Here is a 21588-nt window from a genome sequence, read left to right as displayed (position 1 = left end):
CTGGGTCTCTGCAATGTTGTGTATAGTGATTTATACCGTAGCGGTCATAACTGTAATATACAGTATACCACACTCTAATCATCATAAGTGAACTGTAAAATGTGCCTCAATACTCACCCAACTCTTAGAATTTACCATCTCACCGCTTGTATCTTTCCAGCAATCCCCCCTTAACTAACTTCCTACAGCAAACAGGTAAACAAAAAGACTATAAGAAACAACAAAAATGCTGAAGGAAGACCATCAGATATAAAAGCTAAACATCTTAAAAGTTTATAAATGTTATGTGCCTTCACAAGCTAGTCCCCATTTATTTTTGCCAGACATAATTTAGTGGAGTAACCTAACCTTTCTCACTGAACTAGAATTAATACCAACTTTTCCAACATTTGTTCTAAATTTCTTTGCACCAGATATGCAAAGTCATTACTCATGCATGTACTTTTCTCTCCCAATTAGATAAAGCTGGGACCTCTTTCATAGCTGGAAAATGTTTTCTGCACTGGTAAGACAAGCTATATGTATTGTCTCTTAACGCTAAATGAAACATATCTTTGTTTTCAAAGTTAACATATTTAGAGCTAAATTACAGTACAATTTGATAAAGTCATTCATCGGACAGACACAAAAGCACCGAGAAGCTGCTTTTTTGAAAAGCAGGATTTGATCAAGTTAAAAATGTAGTAAAAAAGTCTTCCCTGTTTGGCTCCTTCTTAATGTCTCTCATCCTAAATGAAAGGGAATTTTAATGAATTGCAAATTAAGGGGGAAACACTTAAAAAGCAACACTATCAAATTTAAATAAATGTATTATTTTTGGAGAAACAAACATGCAAAAGATTCCATATGAAAAGCTGCTTGAACTGCCTTGGTGTTCCTTAAGAAAATTCAGAAAGATGCTTGCTTTACAGCTGAAGGTATTTATACATAGAGAGTGAGAAAGCAAGGAAGAAACAAGTAACTTGCTTTCTTTTCAGCTTCAATGATATGATAAAGAAAATAACTATTCTTTATAATAAGACACTTAATAAGAACTCAGATGTAATTTCTAGGAAACTCTCTTCTATACCAACAATGACTATGATACTCCCTCTGACACCTCTTTATAGCTAGAAAAGTCAAACTTCTGCAAAAATTTCTCTATTATACTATATTATTATTAACTGTAATTTCCAAGAAACTGATCATTATACTTTCCCCGTTTTAATGCTAAAATAAAGAATTCAAACTCTCAAACTGGCTAGTAAATTTGGGTTAATAAATAACTATTCTAAAATAAATCTTCTTCCAAAAGCCAAGGAAAGACAGATCTCTAGGTAGGAACATACATGCCAGAGAGCTTTGTGAAAATACATATATATGACTTAAAATCGATAGTCAAAGAATGTATGTCCAAGAGCAGTCACAATTTTTTGGTGAACAAACCAATCGAAATATACGTGGTGGTAAATAGCGCAGGGATAAGTAAGGGCCGTTTTCCGTTTCTCCACTTTCCATTTTTATGAAAATCCACAACTTAATCTGTCTCATGAAAAGTGCAGCTTTACGTGAAAAAAAAAATCGGATACAGCAGTTGCTTGAGAAAGCTGACACAGATCAGAAAATCAGGTTTAAAGATCACCTAAACTGATTACAGAGAAATCTCAAAAATGTTGTCAAATTACTGTTTGTTAAAAAAATATATAAAAATTATACTATTCCTATTAAGATCCATACTTTGTTATTAAGAGGTTTAGGTTTGTTAAATTTTGTCTTCAGAAGCTCAGAGGAATGTCAATACCAGAGATTAATAAATAGCTGAGATTAAAATTGTATTTATACATCTTAAGGGGGAAGCACACAAATTGAATTAATTTCCCTATTTAAAAGAAAAAAATTATCATCTCTTCAAGTAGGGAAGAAAAAAGAGAATCAGTCAAAACTATCAGTTTTCTATTTAATATTTAAATCATTACAATATTCTTACTTGTTTCACCTGTGACCAAACCCTTTTCATTTTGTTCTGCTATGTCTATGCCATTCCTCTCTTGCAATGCCTTAACTGGTGCAATATTCAATATCTCCCTTTTGGAAAAAAATCTAATATTAAAAAGCATGGTCCCATATTTATTTCTAGAGTTCCTGGAATTTCCAGATAGGACGCCATATTTTCATTAGCACATGACCTGAGCATGAAGGCAATCGACCTAAACCATTACTCAAGTTTTTTGAGTATCTCTAAAAAACAAAACAAAACTACTTAGGGGCAGTGTTTAATTTGAATCTCTCTCCTTCCTGGATTATTATGTAAGGCATATTAATAACAATCCCTCATTGGTTCTTGTCTATATACCAACTATTCCAAGACATAGATGTTACCTTTAGTGGTGTCCTAGAATAATAAACGTAATTTTGGGTTACCTGTAGAAATTTCTTTCCATCGGCAAGATACATGACCTTATTTGCATGCCAGTTCAGTCTTCCCTTCAGCTATATGCTACTTACTTATAGTCCTTTATGAATATCTAAAATGCATCTACCATAGAAGGAATGCTACGGTCATAAATTTAAAAACTGGCCAAATTAATATGTTATAGAGGATTTAGGATATCTGTTTAACTCTGTCAGAAATGCTAACCACATGCATTTAGAATGGCAAAGAAAAAAATACCTATAAATTTGGTTTAAAACTCATATCCAAACCTCCTTTATTTATCTATTTAGGAATATAAAACCTTCAAGATGATAGTTTTATTTTATTTGTCCTCATCCTAACTTACATAATAAGAATATACTGAAATGACAGTTGTAAGAAAGTAATATCTTTTAGGTTTTAGGGCATTAATAAAATAAAAGAACAGGAATTTCTCAGATCTTAGTGTATGTGTACTTGGGTACATATATAGGGATATACATGTGTGTATAATTTTTAATTTTTTTGATTCATTATCTATGCTCATATGTTGAGAACTTAAGCATTTCAGCCTTCCTCAGCAGCTAAAACAAAATAATCTAGGAAAGCCCAAATGTAGTATTTTCTTTTACCACAAGAGGGGGCTAGAGAATTCTGATCTCTTCTAAGGTCTGTAAAACCCTCTTAACTGCTACTTTATAGACATTCAATTACAACAGGCCATAATACATTAAGGCATTAAAATACACATATATCCCAACATATGCCAAAGCAAGCACTACACTGGCGTGCCCACCAGATGATCACCAACAACAACATCAAATAAGCACTTAGGCATCTTCTAGTGGTTTATATGAGATTTTACGCTTTAGCACTTCCTCCCCCAAAAGGCAGCTCTCTTGGTTAGGTGATCCCCTTGGAATGGAAAATATCAAGGAGTGTGATAAAATACTCAAAGACTAGAGAGTATGGCAGGGGCAGAGTGAGGCAAGGATTAAGAGAACTGAAATTTATGTAGTTTGGAAAAGTGAAGACTCTGGGGATAAACGTTCACAGTCTTTAAATACCTTCTAAAGGTAACAATATAAATGAATTAGGGGAATTATTCAGTCTCAGAAGATGGTATAGAAAAGAGCAATGGCCTGAAACTAAGGAAGGAAAAGTTTAGGTTAGACATGAAGAATAAATTAGTAATAATAGTTGGGCGGGCAAGATGTCCTGCAAGGGAAGGATACAAAGCATAATCGCTATATTTGATAATTAATTAAATGAGATATTAGTAAGAATGATGTGAATTCATTAGAAGGGCTAGATTAGATAACTCAAGTGATTTTTTTTTCCCCTAAGCTGTGACAATCTCTAGGCCCAACTGTGTTCTTGGGCATTCATAAATGTCTTTCAATGATGATAATGATCATTGGTAGAGAGAAGAGCTCACGATCCCAGTTAACCCTATGTGCTGTTGATTAAAAAAAAAAATCTGAGTATTACTATAAAATAACTTAATTATAAAATTAACCACAGCAACAATGTTTATCTGTCAGAGCACTCCTTTAAAATATACTGTGCCATATAAGTTATACCCTAAAGTTTTATAGAAATGGATCTATAAATTGGATAAAGGCTTCTATAAGTGAAAACTTTCCATTAAGGAACAATTCCCCTGTAAATCCCAATTTTACAAGCCAGAGAAACTACTCTGTATAATCTTTCTTTCCTATTAGACTAGTGTATCTGGGCTTAAGCTACGTAGGGCCCAGCAGAAAAAAAAGGCTGTCACTCAAAGTCAGAAAGGCAATCTAGAGCCTAAGTGTAAAATGATCTGTGAATTCAACAATCTTTTCCTAGTAGAACATAATGTTCTAGATTAACAGGTGCTTTCACGTTGTTTTAAACAGCATTACTAACATTTACTTTTACTTGAAAAGTCAGAGTTCTATGACAGGCCAAAGAATTTACGGACAGCTGAAAAACAAAGATCACCAAAGCATGAAGAGTTGAAAAAATATATATGAATAGAAAGAGTATAAATATAACTGTATATTTACATAAACTAAGTACATGTATCTATATCACACCTGAGAGTATAGAATTCCTGAGCTTTAGACATGATTGTCCTAGGTCAGTTAGCTAACTCTGAGGTGATTCAGTGTTCATCTATAAGGCAGATGCTATGTTTAATTATAATGCATTTACAGATTCTAAGAGCAAGGTAATTAAGCATGGTATATAAGATTTTCTAATAAACAGCACGCAAAGATACATAAGCCCTCCCCACTTTTGATTGATTTATATATCAATTCGATAAATATGTTACATTAGCAACCAAAACATGGCGTATCATGCTACCACCACTGTAATGACCACACACACACATCTTCAATAACCATATACTGGAACTTTCACATTACCATTAGAGTTGCTGACTCTTTTTAGAATTTGGGGAACTCCAAGTTGGAGAGACAAAGAATACTCAAGGCAGTATGAGAAGGCTTAATCTCATTTGCCACGTCACTCACTTAAAAATAAACTGTTTGCACTTAAAAATGGCCACTGTTATTTCGCCCCTAATTATAGTGGAAGCTCAATAAAGGTTTGACCTTTCAGAGAATGGACTTCTGTGCACACTCCCAGCCTGGAATCGACTTCTAAAAACACTTTGGCCACAGCGCAGGCCAAATATTATCTTGACTTTCTTCCAAGCTTGCAAGTCTAACCAATTGTTTTTTTTCCCCCCTGCAAATTCTGTCCCTGATAATCAGCACTTGATTATGTACTGTATAGTTTGTTGTGGGGGAGTCTAATCTTTTCTCTTCAACTAGATTATTTGCTCACTTAGGAAAGGGATCATATCTTATTCCTCTTTGTATCCTCCACACAGTCTCTAAACTCATGACTGAATAAAAGGACATTCAGTATAGGTATTCAATAGCCAACTCTTCATTGGCAGTATATTAAAATCTATAACATGGACAAAAAGGCCAAAAAAAGATAACTAATTAGTTCTATGTCAAATCAATTCAGAGGCTGATAGTATGCTTCTCATCATTATAACTGCTAGCATTTATGGAACTCTTTGGGATTCTTTATAAAATGTAATACCCCCAAATCATTCTGGGAAGAGAATAAGAACATACAAAGGCCAGAGAGACACCTGTGTGTCTGAAGAACTTGCAAGAAATAGCCTAAGAGCCATGATCAAGTCTCCTGCAAAGCTGTTGGGGACTGCTCTGAAAAGCTTGTTGAGATCATGCAGGTGAGGGAAGGTGTGCAGTGTGGGTCTGGGAAGGCCACTCCCAGGCGGTGGTCTTGGTTTCCATCCTGGTTCTATCTTGCTAGACATGAGATGTAGGAATTTAGCCTCTTTAGAATTTAGTTTCCTCTTTGGTAAAACAGAGATTAGATTAGGTGATTACCAAGCCTCTTCCAGCTGTAAAATGCCATTATTCTATATAAAACTTTGGGTTAACTCTATAGAGTATATTATAGTGAAAAAAAGCATTACGGAAGATATCCAGCCATCAACACACGAAAGAATACTTTACTGGGTACTGGACAGAAGGTTAGACTTTAAACATGCACTAACAGCCCAACATGCCAGGCTGAAGAATGAAAAATGGGTTGTTCATAGACAGATAATTGTTATTGTTTTTTTATTCTTCACAAAACATGTATAATCCTTGGTAATCATTTGTTTAAGTTATATAAATTACTGTCAACTTTGAAACCCAGTTTGTCATCTTCATCTGTGATTTATACCAGACTATATAAACGACATGATGTCTTCGATCTAATAAGACATTTATCTTCATGAAGGAGGCCACTGTGATCCTGAGTGACAGCTTACTTACCCTTATCACAGTTAACTCAACATTGAGCCCTTAATTTCTCCCAATGATCTGATCTGACGGACTCACCTGAAGCCAACAGAAACTTGTTCACAAATACCATGCTTATGAAAGTATGTATTTTACAGTAGGATTTGTTCTTTGGCTCCAAAAACACAGATGTGGAAGGAAGGAAGCTTTGCGTTCTTCCACAGTGTGTACCATAAACACACACACATAAACTCCATCAGGGTTGACAGGAGTCATGTGCCTTTACTAAAGAAAAATATACCTGTGAGCAGCAAAGATGAAAGCAACTGTCTGAAGAATAAAAAGAAAATGAGATAAATACCGTTTGAATGCATGTATATATGCACGTATATTTATTTACATATTTGAATATGGAGAGCGACTATTTTGAGTCACATGCATTATTTTCACATCATAGAATAAAAAGGAACTAAAAATTCTAAATACCTTCATATAGTTTATGTAACTAAACACACACACACACACACACACACACACACACACACACACACACACAGACAAAAATAGTGGGCTTGACCCTATCAGTGAGAAGGAAGCAAATAACTTGTTGTATTTAGGCCATTAACTCTCTCCACCTACTAGGGTACCAATGACCGAGCCTGCAATAGGTTTCTAACATTCCAAGTAGAGCAGCCCTAAAATATGCACATTTTCTTCCAAAGTCATCAGCAGGATTTGGCCTAAGATTTACCTGATCAGTAAGGTCACTTACTGCTAACCACTGCGTCATTAATTCACATACCTCAGTAAACACTGTAAGATGTGCAGTTTATTTATTCTGTGACACAACATGATTTAATGCCAAAATCAGGCCTCATACATGACTCAGAGCAACAGGGGTCTCAAAGTGGCTTGTGAACAAACATTTTTTTTTTTTACTCCTTGAGCGGATAGTCTATCAGGGGTGCTATGAGTAGACTAGCTTAATAAATGGAAATTCTAGAGACAGGATTTCAGTTCAATAAGAGGAAACCTTTTAAAACAAATTACAGGTCTTTATAAGTATCTAATGATATGACCTTGAAAATGTAAAACAAAACACAGAAAAATGGATAAATCTACAACTATAATTGAAGATTTTAATGCCAAACTTTCAGCAGATAAAAGAAAAGCCAGGATATAAAAGATCTGAAGAATACTATTTATAAGTATAAAAATAGTGAGTGTGTTAAATAAATACTGGGGGAGCCACACAGCACATAAGCATAAATTGATCATTACCAGGCCACAAAAGAAATCTCAACAAAGTCCCAAGAATCTAAATAATATGTTCTTAGACTATAAGAACATAATATATGTTCTTATATTAGACTATAAGACTATAAGACTATATTAGACTTAGACTATAAGACTATAATATATGTTCTTAGACTATTTTTTCAAAATAGAAAAGCAGGTTTAAAAATCCCTGTAAACTAAAAACAAACCAAAATAAAAACTGGGAAAACACACACACACACACACACACACACACACACACACACACACGCTTCTAAATAACACGTAGGTTTAAAAGGATATCATCAAAGGAATTACAAAACACTTAGAAAGGAATTGTCAGTTATAATGAAAGTAGCACATATCAAAGGATGCAGTTGAAGTGGTATTTAGAGGATAGGTTTTAGCTTTGAAAACATTTATTTTGTAAATGAACACTATATTTGCTGGAATAAAAGCAATAAGGAGAATGATATGTAAAGCCCGTAAGAATCGGTGTTTCAGAGGAAAACTATGCAGCTAACCAAAACTCTTCACAATGCAGCACTCTATTGGAACCCTACTTCCACCCTCTACCGGTGGATTGGGATTCTTGGCCAAGTAGTTAATTTCTCTAAACCTCAATTTTTCTTTTTTTACCTGTAAAATGGGGATAACAGGATCTTCTTTAGGCTGGTTTGAGAATTAAACGAGATGATCCACAACAAGCACTTAGGGTAGCACAGTGCTCAATAAATGGTTCCTGCTACTATCATCCTTTCCGACTCCCAGACGGCATGATTCTAACTTTGGTACAATGAAATTTAAGACAAACATGAACTCCAGCCAAAAAAGTCGAATCAATAAATTAAGTCCATTTTTATTTCACAATACTAATACAGTTTTATTGAAAATACATTCTTCCTGCCATTAGGGAAGATATTAAAATACTATTCTCTTCCTATTACTATAGAAATGAAACACACAAGGATCAACAAAAGCTAGTCTACTGTTGTTCAAAATATCAAATCCAAAAACAGACTTCTATTTCAGAACTAAAATGAAAACAGAAATGTAAAAACAAGGAAAGTGCTAAACATAAAGCTGTGAAAGACGGATTCTCTTCATTTTCAAAATGTTCTATATATTTTCTAATGTACCTTTCAAAAGGGGCCTGGAATTGAAAATGGCCTCTGTTAAATGGGTCTGCAATTTCTTTGAAATCAAGTAGCATATAACAAATTGATCAAAAACAGGTTTTCACATATTCATTATTACTCTTCTCCAAAAACGGTTATAGCTATTTAACAATTCTGATTCTACTTTTCATTTCACTGGAGAATAAGAACTTTCTCTAACTTTTGACAGCCTGGTGTAAAACTAAACTCTAAAAGCATTCTTTCTTACTTCTTCCCAGATTTATTTGTCCAATATCCATTCATTCCTTTTTCTTTAATTAGAATGTGATAATATATAATACATAATAAATAATATACCGTTACAGACTCTGGGTTTCTTCTCCCAGAAAATAATTTTATTTTTTCTTTTTCTTCCAGAAGGAGTCACTATACCCTGTTTATAGAGTACCTTCCCCAACTGATCTGCAAAAAATATATATACATACACTTATCTTTTAAAAATGTATAGTAATGAAATAATTTTATGGACACATTAAAATCCATCGTATATTTTGGACAATGAAAGCAATTAGATCTTGAGCTTCATAGCTGGCTGGCTTTTGTACATTAATTATATCCAGTGTTTCATAGTAAACTTCAATATGGTAGAAACTACGCCTCCTTAGGTTTAGAAATCTAAATGTTATTACTTGTTAGTAAGTTTTCATTCCCATGCTGTGACTATGCTCTTATTTGTGGGTGTCTCTCCACAGGGTATAGCCTGCTGTTCTCAGATTGAGGGCATTTGCAAAGGAAAAGGAGAAGAAATTGTGATTAGGTAGCAACATGCTCTCATTTTTATGCATGGTTTAGCCTGTAACCTTGGTTTTCTTTTTTCTTTTCTTTCTTTCTTTTTTTTTTTTTTTTTTTTTTTTTTGAGCTGTGCACCTGGCCAGGTTTCTATATGCTTCTAGAGCTCTTTGTAGCCTTCACAAAAGCATGATCCAAACACGACACGCACCATGGTTATTGCTTCTCACACTGACATTATGGGTGGATGGGTCAGACCGTGTGTCCTTTTATAATTGTACATTTAGGATACTGCTCTGGCTGGAGGTGGAATTCAACAAAGCTGAAATATTTTAACAGTGACATTTCATTTTCTAACAAAGATACAAAGTTCCAAAAGTCTAAAACAATGGACACAACAAAAAAGTCAAAGAATATCTTTTCTTCCTAAAGGATCGCCTTAGCTATTTCCCAGCAAATGAAGACATTTTTGTATTTGTTCATTTGTCTGCTCATAACAGTGTGTTTTCCCAATGAGATGGTAAACTCCATAGGACAGGGACTATGTCTGATTTTTTTACTGCATATTTCACTTACTGCTTAGCACAGTGCCTTGGTAGTACCTTGTAATCTCTAAATAAGTATTTAAAATAATGAATAAGTAGCATATCAAATGTTACTGTTCTCAATAATGGTAAAATCTAGTTATGTCTAGGATATAGCATTTACTGAAAATTTTAACATCTTTAAAACCTCCTTAATGTCACAGGAAATGTATGTATCTTTACTTTTTAGGGGAAGGAAACAAACATTTATCGTGCCCACTATGCATCAGGCACTCAGGTACTGTGCTGGTTTCAGTGCTTTGCAGAAACTCATATTAAAACATTATCTCCCTCTCTTTTTTTCCCCTTTGCTCCTTTGTTTCTTAGGTTCCACATATGAGTGAAATCGTATGGTATTTGTTTTCCTCTGACTGACTTGTTTTGCTTAGTGTAATACTCTCTAGCTTCATCTACGTCATTGCAAATGGCAAGGAAAAAAAAAAGAAAAGAGAGAGGGAGGCAAACCATGAAATAGACTCTTACCTAAAGAGAACAAACTGACGGTTACGGGGGGGGGGGGGGGGGGGCGGGGGTGAGTGATACAGATGAAGGGGATTAAGGAGTGTACTTGTGATGTGCACTGAACATTGCGTGGGAGTGTTGAATCACTACATTGTGCCCCTGAAATTAATATTACACTGTATGTTATCTAACTGGAATTTAAATAAAAACTTTAAAAAAGTGAAATTAAAAAAATATTTTAAAATAAACATTATTTCGACATCCTACAATCAAATTTCTAACACATAAACAATCTATTCCTACCTCTGGCATTGACTGTGTCCCTTTGAGAATTCTCTTAACTTTTTTTTTTTGAGAATTCTCTTAACTTTTAGGCACAAAACTATAAATTAAAATCAATGAAGTAAGAATTTAATATTACTAATATAGTTAGCTCCTCTCTTATGGGGAACTATTATGGAGCAAAGTTTCCACCTTGGAATTTTCCAGATACTAGGTTTACCTCTTTTAACACTATTTTTTTTTTTAATTTCAACTATTTTTAATGAAACTACTTTTAAGCAAACTTTCCGTATCTGTATAGTCTTAACCAAAATGTCTGAAACATTTTTTTTAATGTTTGTTTGTTTTTGAGACAGAGAGAGACAGAGCACGAGCAGGGTAGGGATAGAGAGAGAGAGGGAGACACAGAATCTGAAGCAGGTTCCAGGCTCTGAGATGCCAGCACAGGGCCCAATGCGGGGCTTGAACTCACAGACGGTGAGATCATGACCTGAGCTGAAGTCAGATGCTTAACTGACTGAGCCACCCAGGTGCCCCCAAAATGTCTGAGACATTAATCCATCATCTTTATCTTTATCTTTATCTCCAACATAGATAAGGAGAGTGGTAAAGATAGTAGAGTGGTTAAAAGCAGAGGTTCTAGAACTAGACTGCATAGGTATAAATCCTGGCACTATTGCTTACTAGCTGTGTGATCTTAGATAAGTTAACTTCCCTGGGTCTCCATTTCCTTCTCTGTGAAATGAGGCTAATCCTAATATCTACCTCTTAGGGCTCTTCACAGGATTAAATGGTGATATATGCAAAGTACTTAGAACACAGATGCAAGGCACACAGTAAGTGTTCAATAAATGCTAGCTAAAAAAGTTTTACTTTATTAAGGCACTGAGCTCTTAGTTTGGGCCACTTATTTCTACAGTATGATATGGCCCCAGTGTTTTTAAGTTCCTATATAAATTTTATTTCTTTACAGATTTTGTTTTCTGTATAAGTTTTTAGTTGTTTTCTTGTTTCTCACCTCCATATTATTTAATTGATGCCTCTAAAGTGCCCCTTCTTCTAACTTGATGTTTCATCCTACTGTGGGTTGAGAAATCAAAACATGGTAATGGTTATAAATTTGTAAGGAGAGGAGGGGCGCCTGGGTGGTTCAGTCGGTTAAGTGTCTGACTTTGGCTCAGGCCGTGATCTCACGGTTCCTGGGTTCGAGCCCTGCATTGGGCTCCGTGCTGACAGCTCAGAGCCTGGAGCCTGCTTCGGATTCTGTGTCTCCCTCTCTGTCTTCCCCTCCCCTTCTTGTGGAGGTGCGTGAGCACATGCTCTCTCTCTCTCTCACTCTCTCTGAAATAATAAATGAATAAACTTAAAAAAAAAAGAGGAAATTTGTAAGAAGAGGAATCCCAGTGAGGGCCTCAGGGGTCTTCCCAAGAATATGATATGTAAGTGTTAACACAGCACTTGGGAACATCTATTCCCACTTAGAGGTCTTTCTGGCTAACTTATTGTGTTCTCAGCTGTGTTTGGGAAAGTTGGAAGTACCAAATAAGTGACCTATGGATTAATGAGGTGCTACTGTTCTAATTCTGTCAAGCATTAGGTTAATCAAAAACAAATGGAAGGTTGGTTTTTTTAATGTTTTGCACTGTTAATTTTCTAAAATTATAATAAACCACCAGTGCAACTATTAAGCTTTCAATCCAAACAATGTTTTTAAGTGTAATACTTGAGTCAATATACAGATCCTAAATTGTAAGCCCCAATTTTTAAAACTTGGGTATTACTAACCGCGTTAGTATACAAATCTCAAGCAAAATAAAATGTTTCTGCACAATGGAATTCATAGTTCTGATGTGGAGAAAATATGAACTGTCGAATGGGCTAAATGAAATGATATTTAATGGATAAGTGAACTAATATCACGCCGTATATTAGCTAACTGGAATTTAAACAAAAGCTTCAGAAAAAAAAAAAGAATTAATGTTTATGTTAAAGAGAGAAAGGAATTAGGGATTGTGAACTCTCGGCAAATGCCAAAGTCATAGGGAAATCTGACAGAAAAATAAATTAAAAGATTACAGGCTAATGAAGAGAAATAAGGAGTAGTTTACCAACTTTACTCCCAATCCCTAAGTGAATAATATGATTCCAATTTAATATTCAGTTTAGTAGCATCTCTACCTTTTTCCCCCCACTGAAAAGGCACAAGAGAGGCTTTGGTAAGATAACCGTGTGCATCAGTGATGATCAAACCGTCTGTTCAAGTGGCCAGATGCCAGAAGAGGCACAGTGAACCCCTACCCTTGGGATATCTGAGCCTGAGCCAGAAACTAGCAGCCACTAAGACAAAATTTTTATATTCATGTATCTTAAAAATTAATGCATATTTTGCATCCCACTCTATTACATACCAATGTAATATAAAATTTAATATAAAAGTAATGTTTGTAACAGTTGAATTATTTAACTCCTCTCATTCCCAAATCTTCAAGGAAAATGAATGCTCCATGAAGATTTACATTGTGGTTCTTGTGGCTTCCACTTCCCTTTGAATAACACCACCATGGTCAGAGAGGGATAGGTGAGAAGCATGGATAAAAATCATATCTTACTATAATATTATCGGTTCAAGGGTCTCAAATAATCCACAACAAATCAATAATCCAATAATCACCAAATGAAAGCTCCAATTCTCATGCAACACTGTGAAACTAAGAAAGCTGTAAGACGGTGAACTGGGCAATCTTAAAATGCCCTCTTAGCTTTTGAGCTACAGTTCTTATAAAAAGATCAATAACGACGTCTTCCTGCTCCAGCATGGAATTAGTGTTTCCCTAACTACATTAGCTTCAGAAGTATTGACTTACCTAGGAGGATCAGCACCACAACTAAACAAATAGTTGTTCTTTGCAAACTAGTGATTACCAATACAGAAAACTCACTGAAGTCAGCTTGGTTCAAAATGACAAAAGGCAAAGACACCAAGACAAAAAGTAACAAAGTGCGGTCAACCCAAGATCCAGGAAGATGACACTCACCCTCATCCTGATAATCGGGCAAAAAAGGTGCATCTGATGTGAGAGAGGGGCCATGAGTTCCACTATGGTTATCATCAGAGCTGTCCTGTCCAAGGAAACTTTCAGCTTGGTCTCCCCCTGAGGGATAAAAAAGGACAAAAGTCAGGTCACACTTGGGACATCTTTATAAAGGTCTTCATAGATTTCTTCTGCCATTCACCCCAAAACCCCAAAAGATAACATGGCCACTATCCATTAACATATGAGAAAAAAATAAATAAGAACCAACTTACCTGGCTGGGAAATTTTCCATTCAACTAACTAGAACTTAGAAACGGTTATCAGAGAGTGGGGAGACCTCTTGCCACCAGTAAGAAACTTCTCCATCACACTTAAAATGAGAACACAGCTATATAAATATGCATTCGTATTTACTTGTCTTCCATTAATTACAGCCTTTACTCTGAATGCCTGTTTCTCTATATATTTCCAAATAGGATAGAATAAATCACACAAAGGGTTAACCTATACAGGTTATATATAATGTAACAAGGCCAGTATTCTTCCCTTCTCTGAAAACTAAGAGCCTTAAAAACAGAGAGAACCTAGACTTTGCTGGATTCTATTCCAATTTAAATCACTACTTGTTTTGCAATCTTAAGAAAGTTCTCTCTTTATAATTCTAGTTTACAGCCCATGCAACCAACCTCTTAGGAATTCTAAAAGCCCTAAGAAGGTAATGTTTGTTCTGTAAAATGGCTTTGATGAAAGGTAATGTATATGCAATACTGAATTATGCAATTAAAACAATGCTAATCCCTTTTGGGTGTTTTCAACATACATTGGATTATATTTTGTAGAAGTGGCCCATGCTATTATGATACTTTAAAAGGTTCAGATGGAAGATGTTCGATCATTCAGAAACCGGAAGAAAAGACTCTGCATTGCAAATGGTTTCCTTAAAATCCCCCAAACAGAGGTACAGTGTGCTGATAAAAGGACACCAACAGCTGCTCAGTTCATTTCACAAACATGAAAAGGGGATTTTCAACTGAATTTAATATTATCTCAAATACTAATTTCCAAAGGAAATCACCAATGCTAATCTCCGTAAACACTGTAGAGTTTTGGCCCTGGATTTCAACGAGGGAGCAGTGAAACCAAACAACCTACATAGAATCTGTATTGCCTCACTTTAAAGGTTTATTTCCTACAATTAAACTGGAAGGATAGGGAGGATATAAAATGATGAAAAGAGAATGGCTGTGGCCTTCTCTTTCCATAAATTAGATGATCGTATCTAGACTCCTCTACGAATACTCAATGGTAGGTAGCTTGTCCATAACTGAGTTGAACACCTGCATATACAGGACTTTAGAAATAAACTATGGGCTTTATTGTGGAAAAGAAAAGTTTAAAACAAGACAACAGCACCCACCACCACCACCTCACACAGTAGTTGCTGGTCAGAGCCAGAAGAAATGCTCTCCTTTATTAGGCTACTGATCAGGATACAAAGCTGATTACGGTTATGCTTAAAGTATCACTACAAAATTTCACCTTTATAACCAGAAAAATTTTCAAAACCTGGACTGAAGGTTAAATGACTCAAATTTTACATCACTACAAATCCACTGAAATTATATTATCAATACAACCTAATGGACTGCTTTGGCAAGCAACCTGAAAGTGAGCTGTGAGGTTAAAGGAATTTTAAAAATTTGAGCCAAACCAAAATCCATTAAAAAAAAAAAAAAAAGAAGTAGGAGTTTGGGTTGCCAAGCAAAATTTAACATTTGTAGGATATACTGAACATTATCAACTATCGTTCTAGACTCAATTTTCTGCTGGCTTCAGAAATTTGCAAAACTACTCTTACATATTCTAGCATTCCAGACTTTTTTTTTTTTTAAATAAGCAGATCAGGAGGGGCTTTGTTTTGTTGTGTTTTAATTACTTACTTATTTAATTTTTTAATTTTAGTAAAAGGCGAAAGATTTATGCGATCTCAAGAGAAACCAGAGCATAATTTTTTAATTTTAGAAAGAGAGAGTGCACGAGTGGGGAAGAGGGGCAGAGAGAGAGAGGTGGGGGAATGAATCCCAAACAGGCTCCATCCCACAAACCTAGGATCATGACTTGAGCTGAAATCAAGAGTTGGACGCTTGACTGAGCTACCTGGGCCCCCTGTTTTGTTGTATTTTAAATGAAAATTTTATTTTGGTATAATTTTAGATTTATTGTAAATATTGCAAAGATAGTACAGAGGGTTCCTGCACACCCTTCACCCAACTTCTCCCAATGTCAATTTCTTACATAACTAGGCTATGTCCAAACCAAGAAATTAACATTGGTACACTGCTATTACCTAAACTATAGACTTTATTTGGATTTCACCAGTTTTTCCACTAATGTTCTTTTTCTGTTCCAGAATCCAATTCAATTGGATTTAGAGTCTCCATTTAAAAAATCTCATCCAGGGGCGCCTGGGTGGCTCAGTCAGTTAGGCATCCAACTCTTGATCTTGGCTCAGGTCATGATCTCACAATTCGTGAGATGGAGTCCCGCATTGGGCTCTGTGCTGAGCATGGAGCCTGTTTGGGATTCTCTCTTTCCCTCTCTCTCTCTGCCCCTCCCCCACTCACACTTTCTCTGTTTCTCTCAAAATAAATAAACTTAAAAAAAAAATCTCGTCCAAAATACCTGCCTGAATTTGGCATTTGATTTATCAACTTCAAATGGAAAAGTCACTTCCATGTGGTTCCTCTGGTTTCTGGACATAGTTACCCAAGGGGGGCTTTTAACAGCCATTCCTGTGCCAAATATAAGGCCATGCTTTTGTAAAGTATCAACAGCAAAGGTATACAACTCGATGCAGCAAAAACAGAGCCTGGGTCAGTACTAAAAATGGTTGTGGTGGGGGAAACATTTAAAAATATGTTTTACATCCAAGCATAATTAGTTCCTGATGATGGAAATGTTGCTAGAAGTGTTTTTAGTGTCACATCAAGTGGCCCAACTCCCTTGGGCACACACAGAAAAAAGCCTATAACAGTATATAAATAGACACTCCCGTGTAATTAAAATGATTACAACTACTCAAGATGCATGGGTGAAAAGTTTTATAGGAGAACCAGCAATTACTGTGGTCATTTTGGATTTGTTTAAGTTGAGAACATCATTTTTCCTTAAAACATAACCGCAAGTGGTCGCTGGATTCATCTGCAGCTCTGAGAATCTCAGTTCCAAGTGGCCACTACCGTTGTCCAGTGGGATCAGACATAAGTGATCACAAACTATAGTGACAGACACTTCCATTCAGCAGCTCTACAATTAGGGCTTAGAACTCCATCTGCTTAGAGTGGCTTTCTCACAAGCAAGACCCCTTGCCACTGGAGACACACTTTCCCATTGCAACTTGCTCAGAATCAATATATTTCTACACAGATATATATTCTAACACACAATATCTCCATTAATCACATCCACCACCTCTGGTCCCTTTTCTTTGTATTTCTGTACAAGATCTGGGGAAACTATATCAAGTGTTCATCTGCTATGCGCTGGTAATGTGCTGCTCTACCCTAAGTGTCATAAGAATTGGGCACCGGATACACTCCTCAGTGTATTCAATGGCAGTTCTCTGAGTATCGTGCTGAGGGGCCTCTAAGGGGGATGATTTCTCTATTGTTCGTTCCTGAGAGTCAAACTCAATTTCATCCATGCTCCACAGAATGATGTTGGGAATTTCCGAAGTTTGGCGCAGAAATATAAAGCAGCTTTGTGTCAGGTGTGAGGTAATTATTTGCTAGGGTTTCTGTGCTATTTGTTTTTATTCCCTGTGTTTTCATTAACAGTTAATGAGTCCCACCCCCGCCCCCCAACTCTGAAACAATAGCTTGGCCACTAGAAGTTGGCTTTTTTCTGCCATGGATTCAACCAGCTGTTGCTGCTCCATAAACTTTATGGAGAAGTGAATTAGATTGCTAAAAACTTTCATTTCCTAATTCAATTCCAAATAAAACAGGGGGAAAAAAATGAACCATGATGATGTTCCCCTTGTAACTATTTTGACTCATAGCAAACCCATCTGATTCTTAACTTACAGGTACTATTTAGGGACAAAAACAGGCCATAATGACAACTTTACCAAAGAACTGAAAACAGACTGAAGGCAGTTTAAGCATAAAAAGTAACATGACAGTTAACAAATAGATAAAACATATAAGTATATGTTTGCTCATTCAACATGTAAAGGCTCAATGGTTTTTCCACGTTAGTATGAAGCCATCATCTTTTACTTCTAATTAATTGTGAGCTCTATTATAAAGACTTTATTCACGTCTGCAACCAACTGTTTCTATGGTGTGGTTCAAAATTCCTAGGGTTTGCTATCACTTCACCAAGTACCTCTGGATAAAATCAGGAAATTGAAATTAATGTAGAATTGTCTGCAATTTTTTGTTCTTTGTTTTTATTGTTGCTGTTGGAAAGGAACACACGACTTCTGACTCTATTTAATATTTAAGAACCCATGAGACACACAGCTCCCTCTTTAAACTAATAAATCCTAAAGAAAATGCTATAAATAAAGGTCCCTGATCCAAATCCAGTTAGTTTTCATGCTTCATAGCATTAATATTGCCAGGTTTTCACAGACCAATTTAATGGTAATGCAGTTCCCAAAGCTGAACTAAGGTAAGATTAGAAAAACTGCTGCTTATTATTCCTTATTATAACCATTCACCTAAGTTATTGAATATAACACCAACTAGAATAGGTTGGGTACATATGTGCCCATATATGTGAAATGTTCCTCACATGTAAATATGTTATGGAGCACATTTGCAACACCAAAGCTAAAGTTCTGTCAACACTTGTGTTATAAATTAGATAACATTTTGCACACACTCATGCATTAGAAAATGTATGGTGTTTCCCACAGAACATCTTAGAAGCTTCACTGATTTCTAAATATCCATTTGGATTTACGTGGTTAGTCCTTGTGATTAATCCATGTGTAGTGAAGGTCTCAAATTCTTCTCCATTCGATGCAGCCTGACTTCCTGGCCATCCCCCGCCCCCCAACATCTAGCCATAACTCAATGTATAAATATTCTTTTTTTCCCCCAAGGCCCTGGCAGTGAGTGTAATAGTACTGAATGTCATTAAGTCTACAGAACAAATGATAGGTCAGGTAAAGAAAGTTCCCATTTATCATTCTTTTAAAAAGCTGCTCCAACTAGATCTTGAATGTACAAGAAATAAATTGAGCTTAACGTTAAGGTTTTTAGCTCATGATACTGTTTACTAATTGTATTATTTTCAACATGCTGAGAATAACAGCCTTCTTAAGAACTTTTAGGGATATCATTGCAGAGAATAGCAGTCCAAATGATGAGAAATGAATCAAATTGCTTAGACGCTTATAGCACAGTCACTACAACATCTGTGAATCCAACAACCAAAAGTGCAGCATAGCTTAATAATATTTCAGAAATGAACTACACCTGTCAGTGGGGGGTTGGACAGGAAAATACCCAGGGGAACAAACTGAAAAGTTTTTTTTTCCCCCTCCTTCTAAAAAGTGGTCTTTTATGATGCAGTTTTTCATTTTGACCAGTAGGGTGGGCTGCAGTGTGTAGCATCATCCTAGTTCTTAAAAAAGAAAAAAAAAAAAAAGGTAGCCACCAAGTGAACCTTCCTGCTCCTACCCCTCCCCCACCAGAAAACGCTGAGATTTTTAACCCTTTTTAGGTTCCACATAAGGCATAACTTCTGGACATTAACAAACTGAAGGGCTGGCAGCAACAAATACAAACCAGATAATTGTATATGTGACAACGCACACTTCATAAAGCAAATTATAGCCTGTCAGCAATCATTCTGGCTTTATAATAACACATTCTATCTACTACTGTTATCGTTCAACTGGTACTAAAATGGAGCCTGCTGGGTTAGAATATTTTCAATAGTAATGAGACTTTGACAGAATTCAAAACATGTAAACCTAAGTATTTGGTATATATGGATAAATACAATGTAAAATAAACGCATTTGTCATATGTCAACCAGGCGATCATAGCCTGGAATTATTGGTTCATAGTTCTGTTTTCCTTGGACCACTGTATTTTTCAGTGTTTAATTCTTATTATGAAGCTATTCAACTGAATTCTCCACATGCTTTGACTTACAGGAGAAAGCTATAGCAAGAATAACAATACAACAGCTTACTGAAGGCTTACTGGGTACAGGCTCCAGGTCAAGATTCTTCACATACTATCTCATTTAATTCTCAAGCTAATCCTGTGGTATGTTATTGTCTCAAAGCTGCAGATAAAGAAATCGAGACACAGAGATTAAATAACTTACCTAAAGTCACATAAGTGACTCATAAGTGGCAGAGCTAGGCTTTGACCCCTTGTTGTCTGATTCCTAAGGTCTTGTTCTAATCCACTGAGCTGTACAGTCTTTAAAACTGTATGCTTCCTAAATCATGATCATTACTCAAAGGCAAAGCATACTGAATGACCGTCAATGACTTGGATTTATGGCATATGCTATTAATTAGTGTTTTTTTCTTTACTTGGGTGAAGTAAATCTATAATCAAAAGTATAAATCATTATAAATAGTAGTAATGCTAGTAACCACATTAGGCATTGAACTGATCAGCAAAGCCAAATGTGGTCAGCGATTTCGTGAAGAAGGAGCTGGTTCAATTCACGGGTTCAAATTTATTGGAGTAGTGTTGTTGCAGTGATTTTAATTTTAATTTTTTATATATTTTTTTATTTGACAGAGAGAAGCACTAATGCAAGTTGGGGAGTGGGGCAGAGGGAGAGAGACAGAATCCCAGCAGAGGGGGAGGGAAAGAATCCCTCCACTCAGGGTGGAGCCTAACCCAGGGCTCAATCCCACAACCCTGGGATCATGACTCGAGCCGAAATCAAGAGCTGGACGCTCAACAGACTGAGCCACCCAGGAGCCCCTACAGTGATTTTTAAAATAACACCTTTTGGCAGGGATTTCATGCTTACAAAAGATAGTCTTTTGTAAGTCTTACTGAAAACTTTGGGTTTTGTCCTATCAATATATTGAAATTTTTTTCCAGCATCTTCTGTTTGATTTTATTGAATCCTGGGTATTTTTGACCCTGCCTCATAGAAAATGGGCCAACATACTCCACACCCAAATGCAGTTCTGACCTGGCTTAATTAAAGAATGTACTTCCTTTCTGGCACTATCATCTTTTAAGTCTCACAGTAGGAAAATGCCTCAAAAAAGATGTAATTACATATGAATGCAGCAATTTTATGACTATTGGTTCATCCCGCTCTCTCCTCCCATCTTTTTTGTTTCCTTCTCCCAAATAACAAATTGTAGTAGTCTTTAGCAATGACTTCCAGTCCTGATGCATTCTAGGATCTATTATGCCCCAGTTAGTTTACCCATATCTCTTCTTCTTGAGAGAAACCGTAAGGCCAGTTGGACCCCAGTATCTTCTGCTAAAGAAGAATAGAACTCCATGATCTATAGGGCGAAGATCAGATGTAAGAAAAGAATCCAAAGAGTAAAAATAAAACAACATATAATAAAGAATAGACTGTGGGTAAGATTAGCAGGCCTGAAAATGTGAAATGACTTTTTTTTAAGTGTTTATTTATTTGTAACAGACAGAGTGTGAGCGGGAGAGGGGCAGAGAGGGAAGCAGACACAGAATCTGAAGCAGGCTCCAGGCTCTGAGCTGTCAGCACAGAGCCCGACGCGGGGCTAGAACTCACAAACCAGGAGCTCATGGCCTGAGCCCAAGTCAGACACTTAACCGACTGAGCCCCCCAGGTGCTCCTGGA

At 36.1% G+C, this 21588-nt stretch overlaps 1 protein-coding gene across 1 annotated transcript in view; it reads right to left on the bottom strand.

The window, feature by feature from the left end:
* SKAP1 (src kinase associated phosphoprotein 1) overlaps window positions 1-21588 on the bottom strand; it is a 276200-nt gene that overhangs the window by 186438 nt on the left and 68174 nt on the right. The window contains exon 4 of the mRNA XM_027033973.2: window positions 13759-13875. Within this exon, the coding sequence (XP_026889774.1) occupies window positions 13759-13875 (117 nt within the window). The remainder of the gene's footprint in view (window positions 1-13758; window positions 13876-21588) is intronic.

Source organism: Acinonyx jubatus, chromosome E1, assembly GCF_027475565.1.
Source record: "Acinonyx jubatus isolate Ajub_Pintada_27869175 chromosome E1, VMU_Ajub_asm_v1.0, whole genome shotgun sequence".
NCBI lineage: Eukaryota > Metazoa > Chordata > Mammalia > Carnivora > Felidae > Acinonyx > Acinonyx jubatus.
The sequence above is the reverse complement of the archived record's forward strand: the minus strand, read 5'-3'. Positions and strand labels throughout refer to the sequence as shown.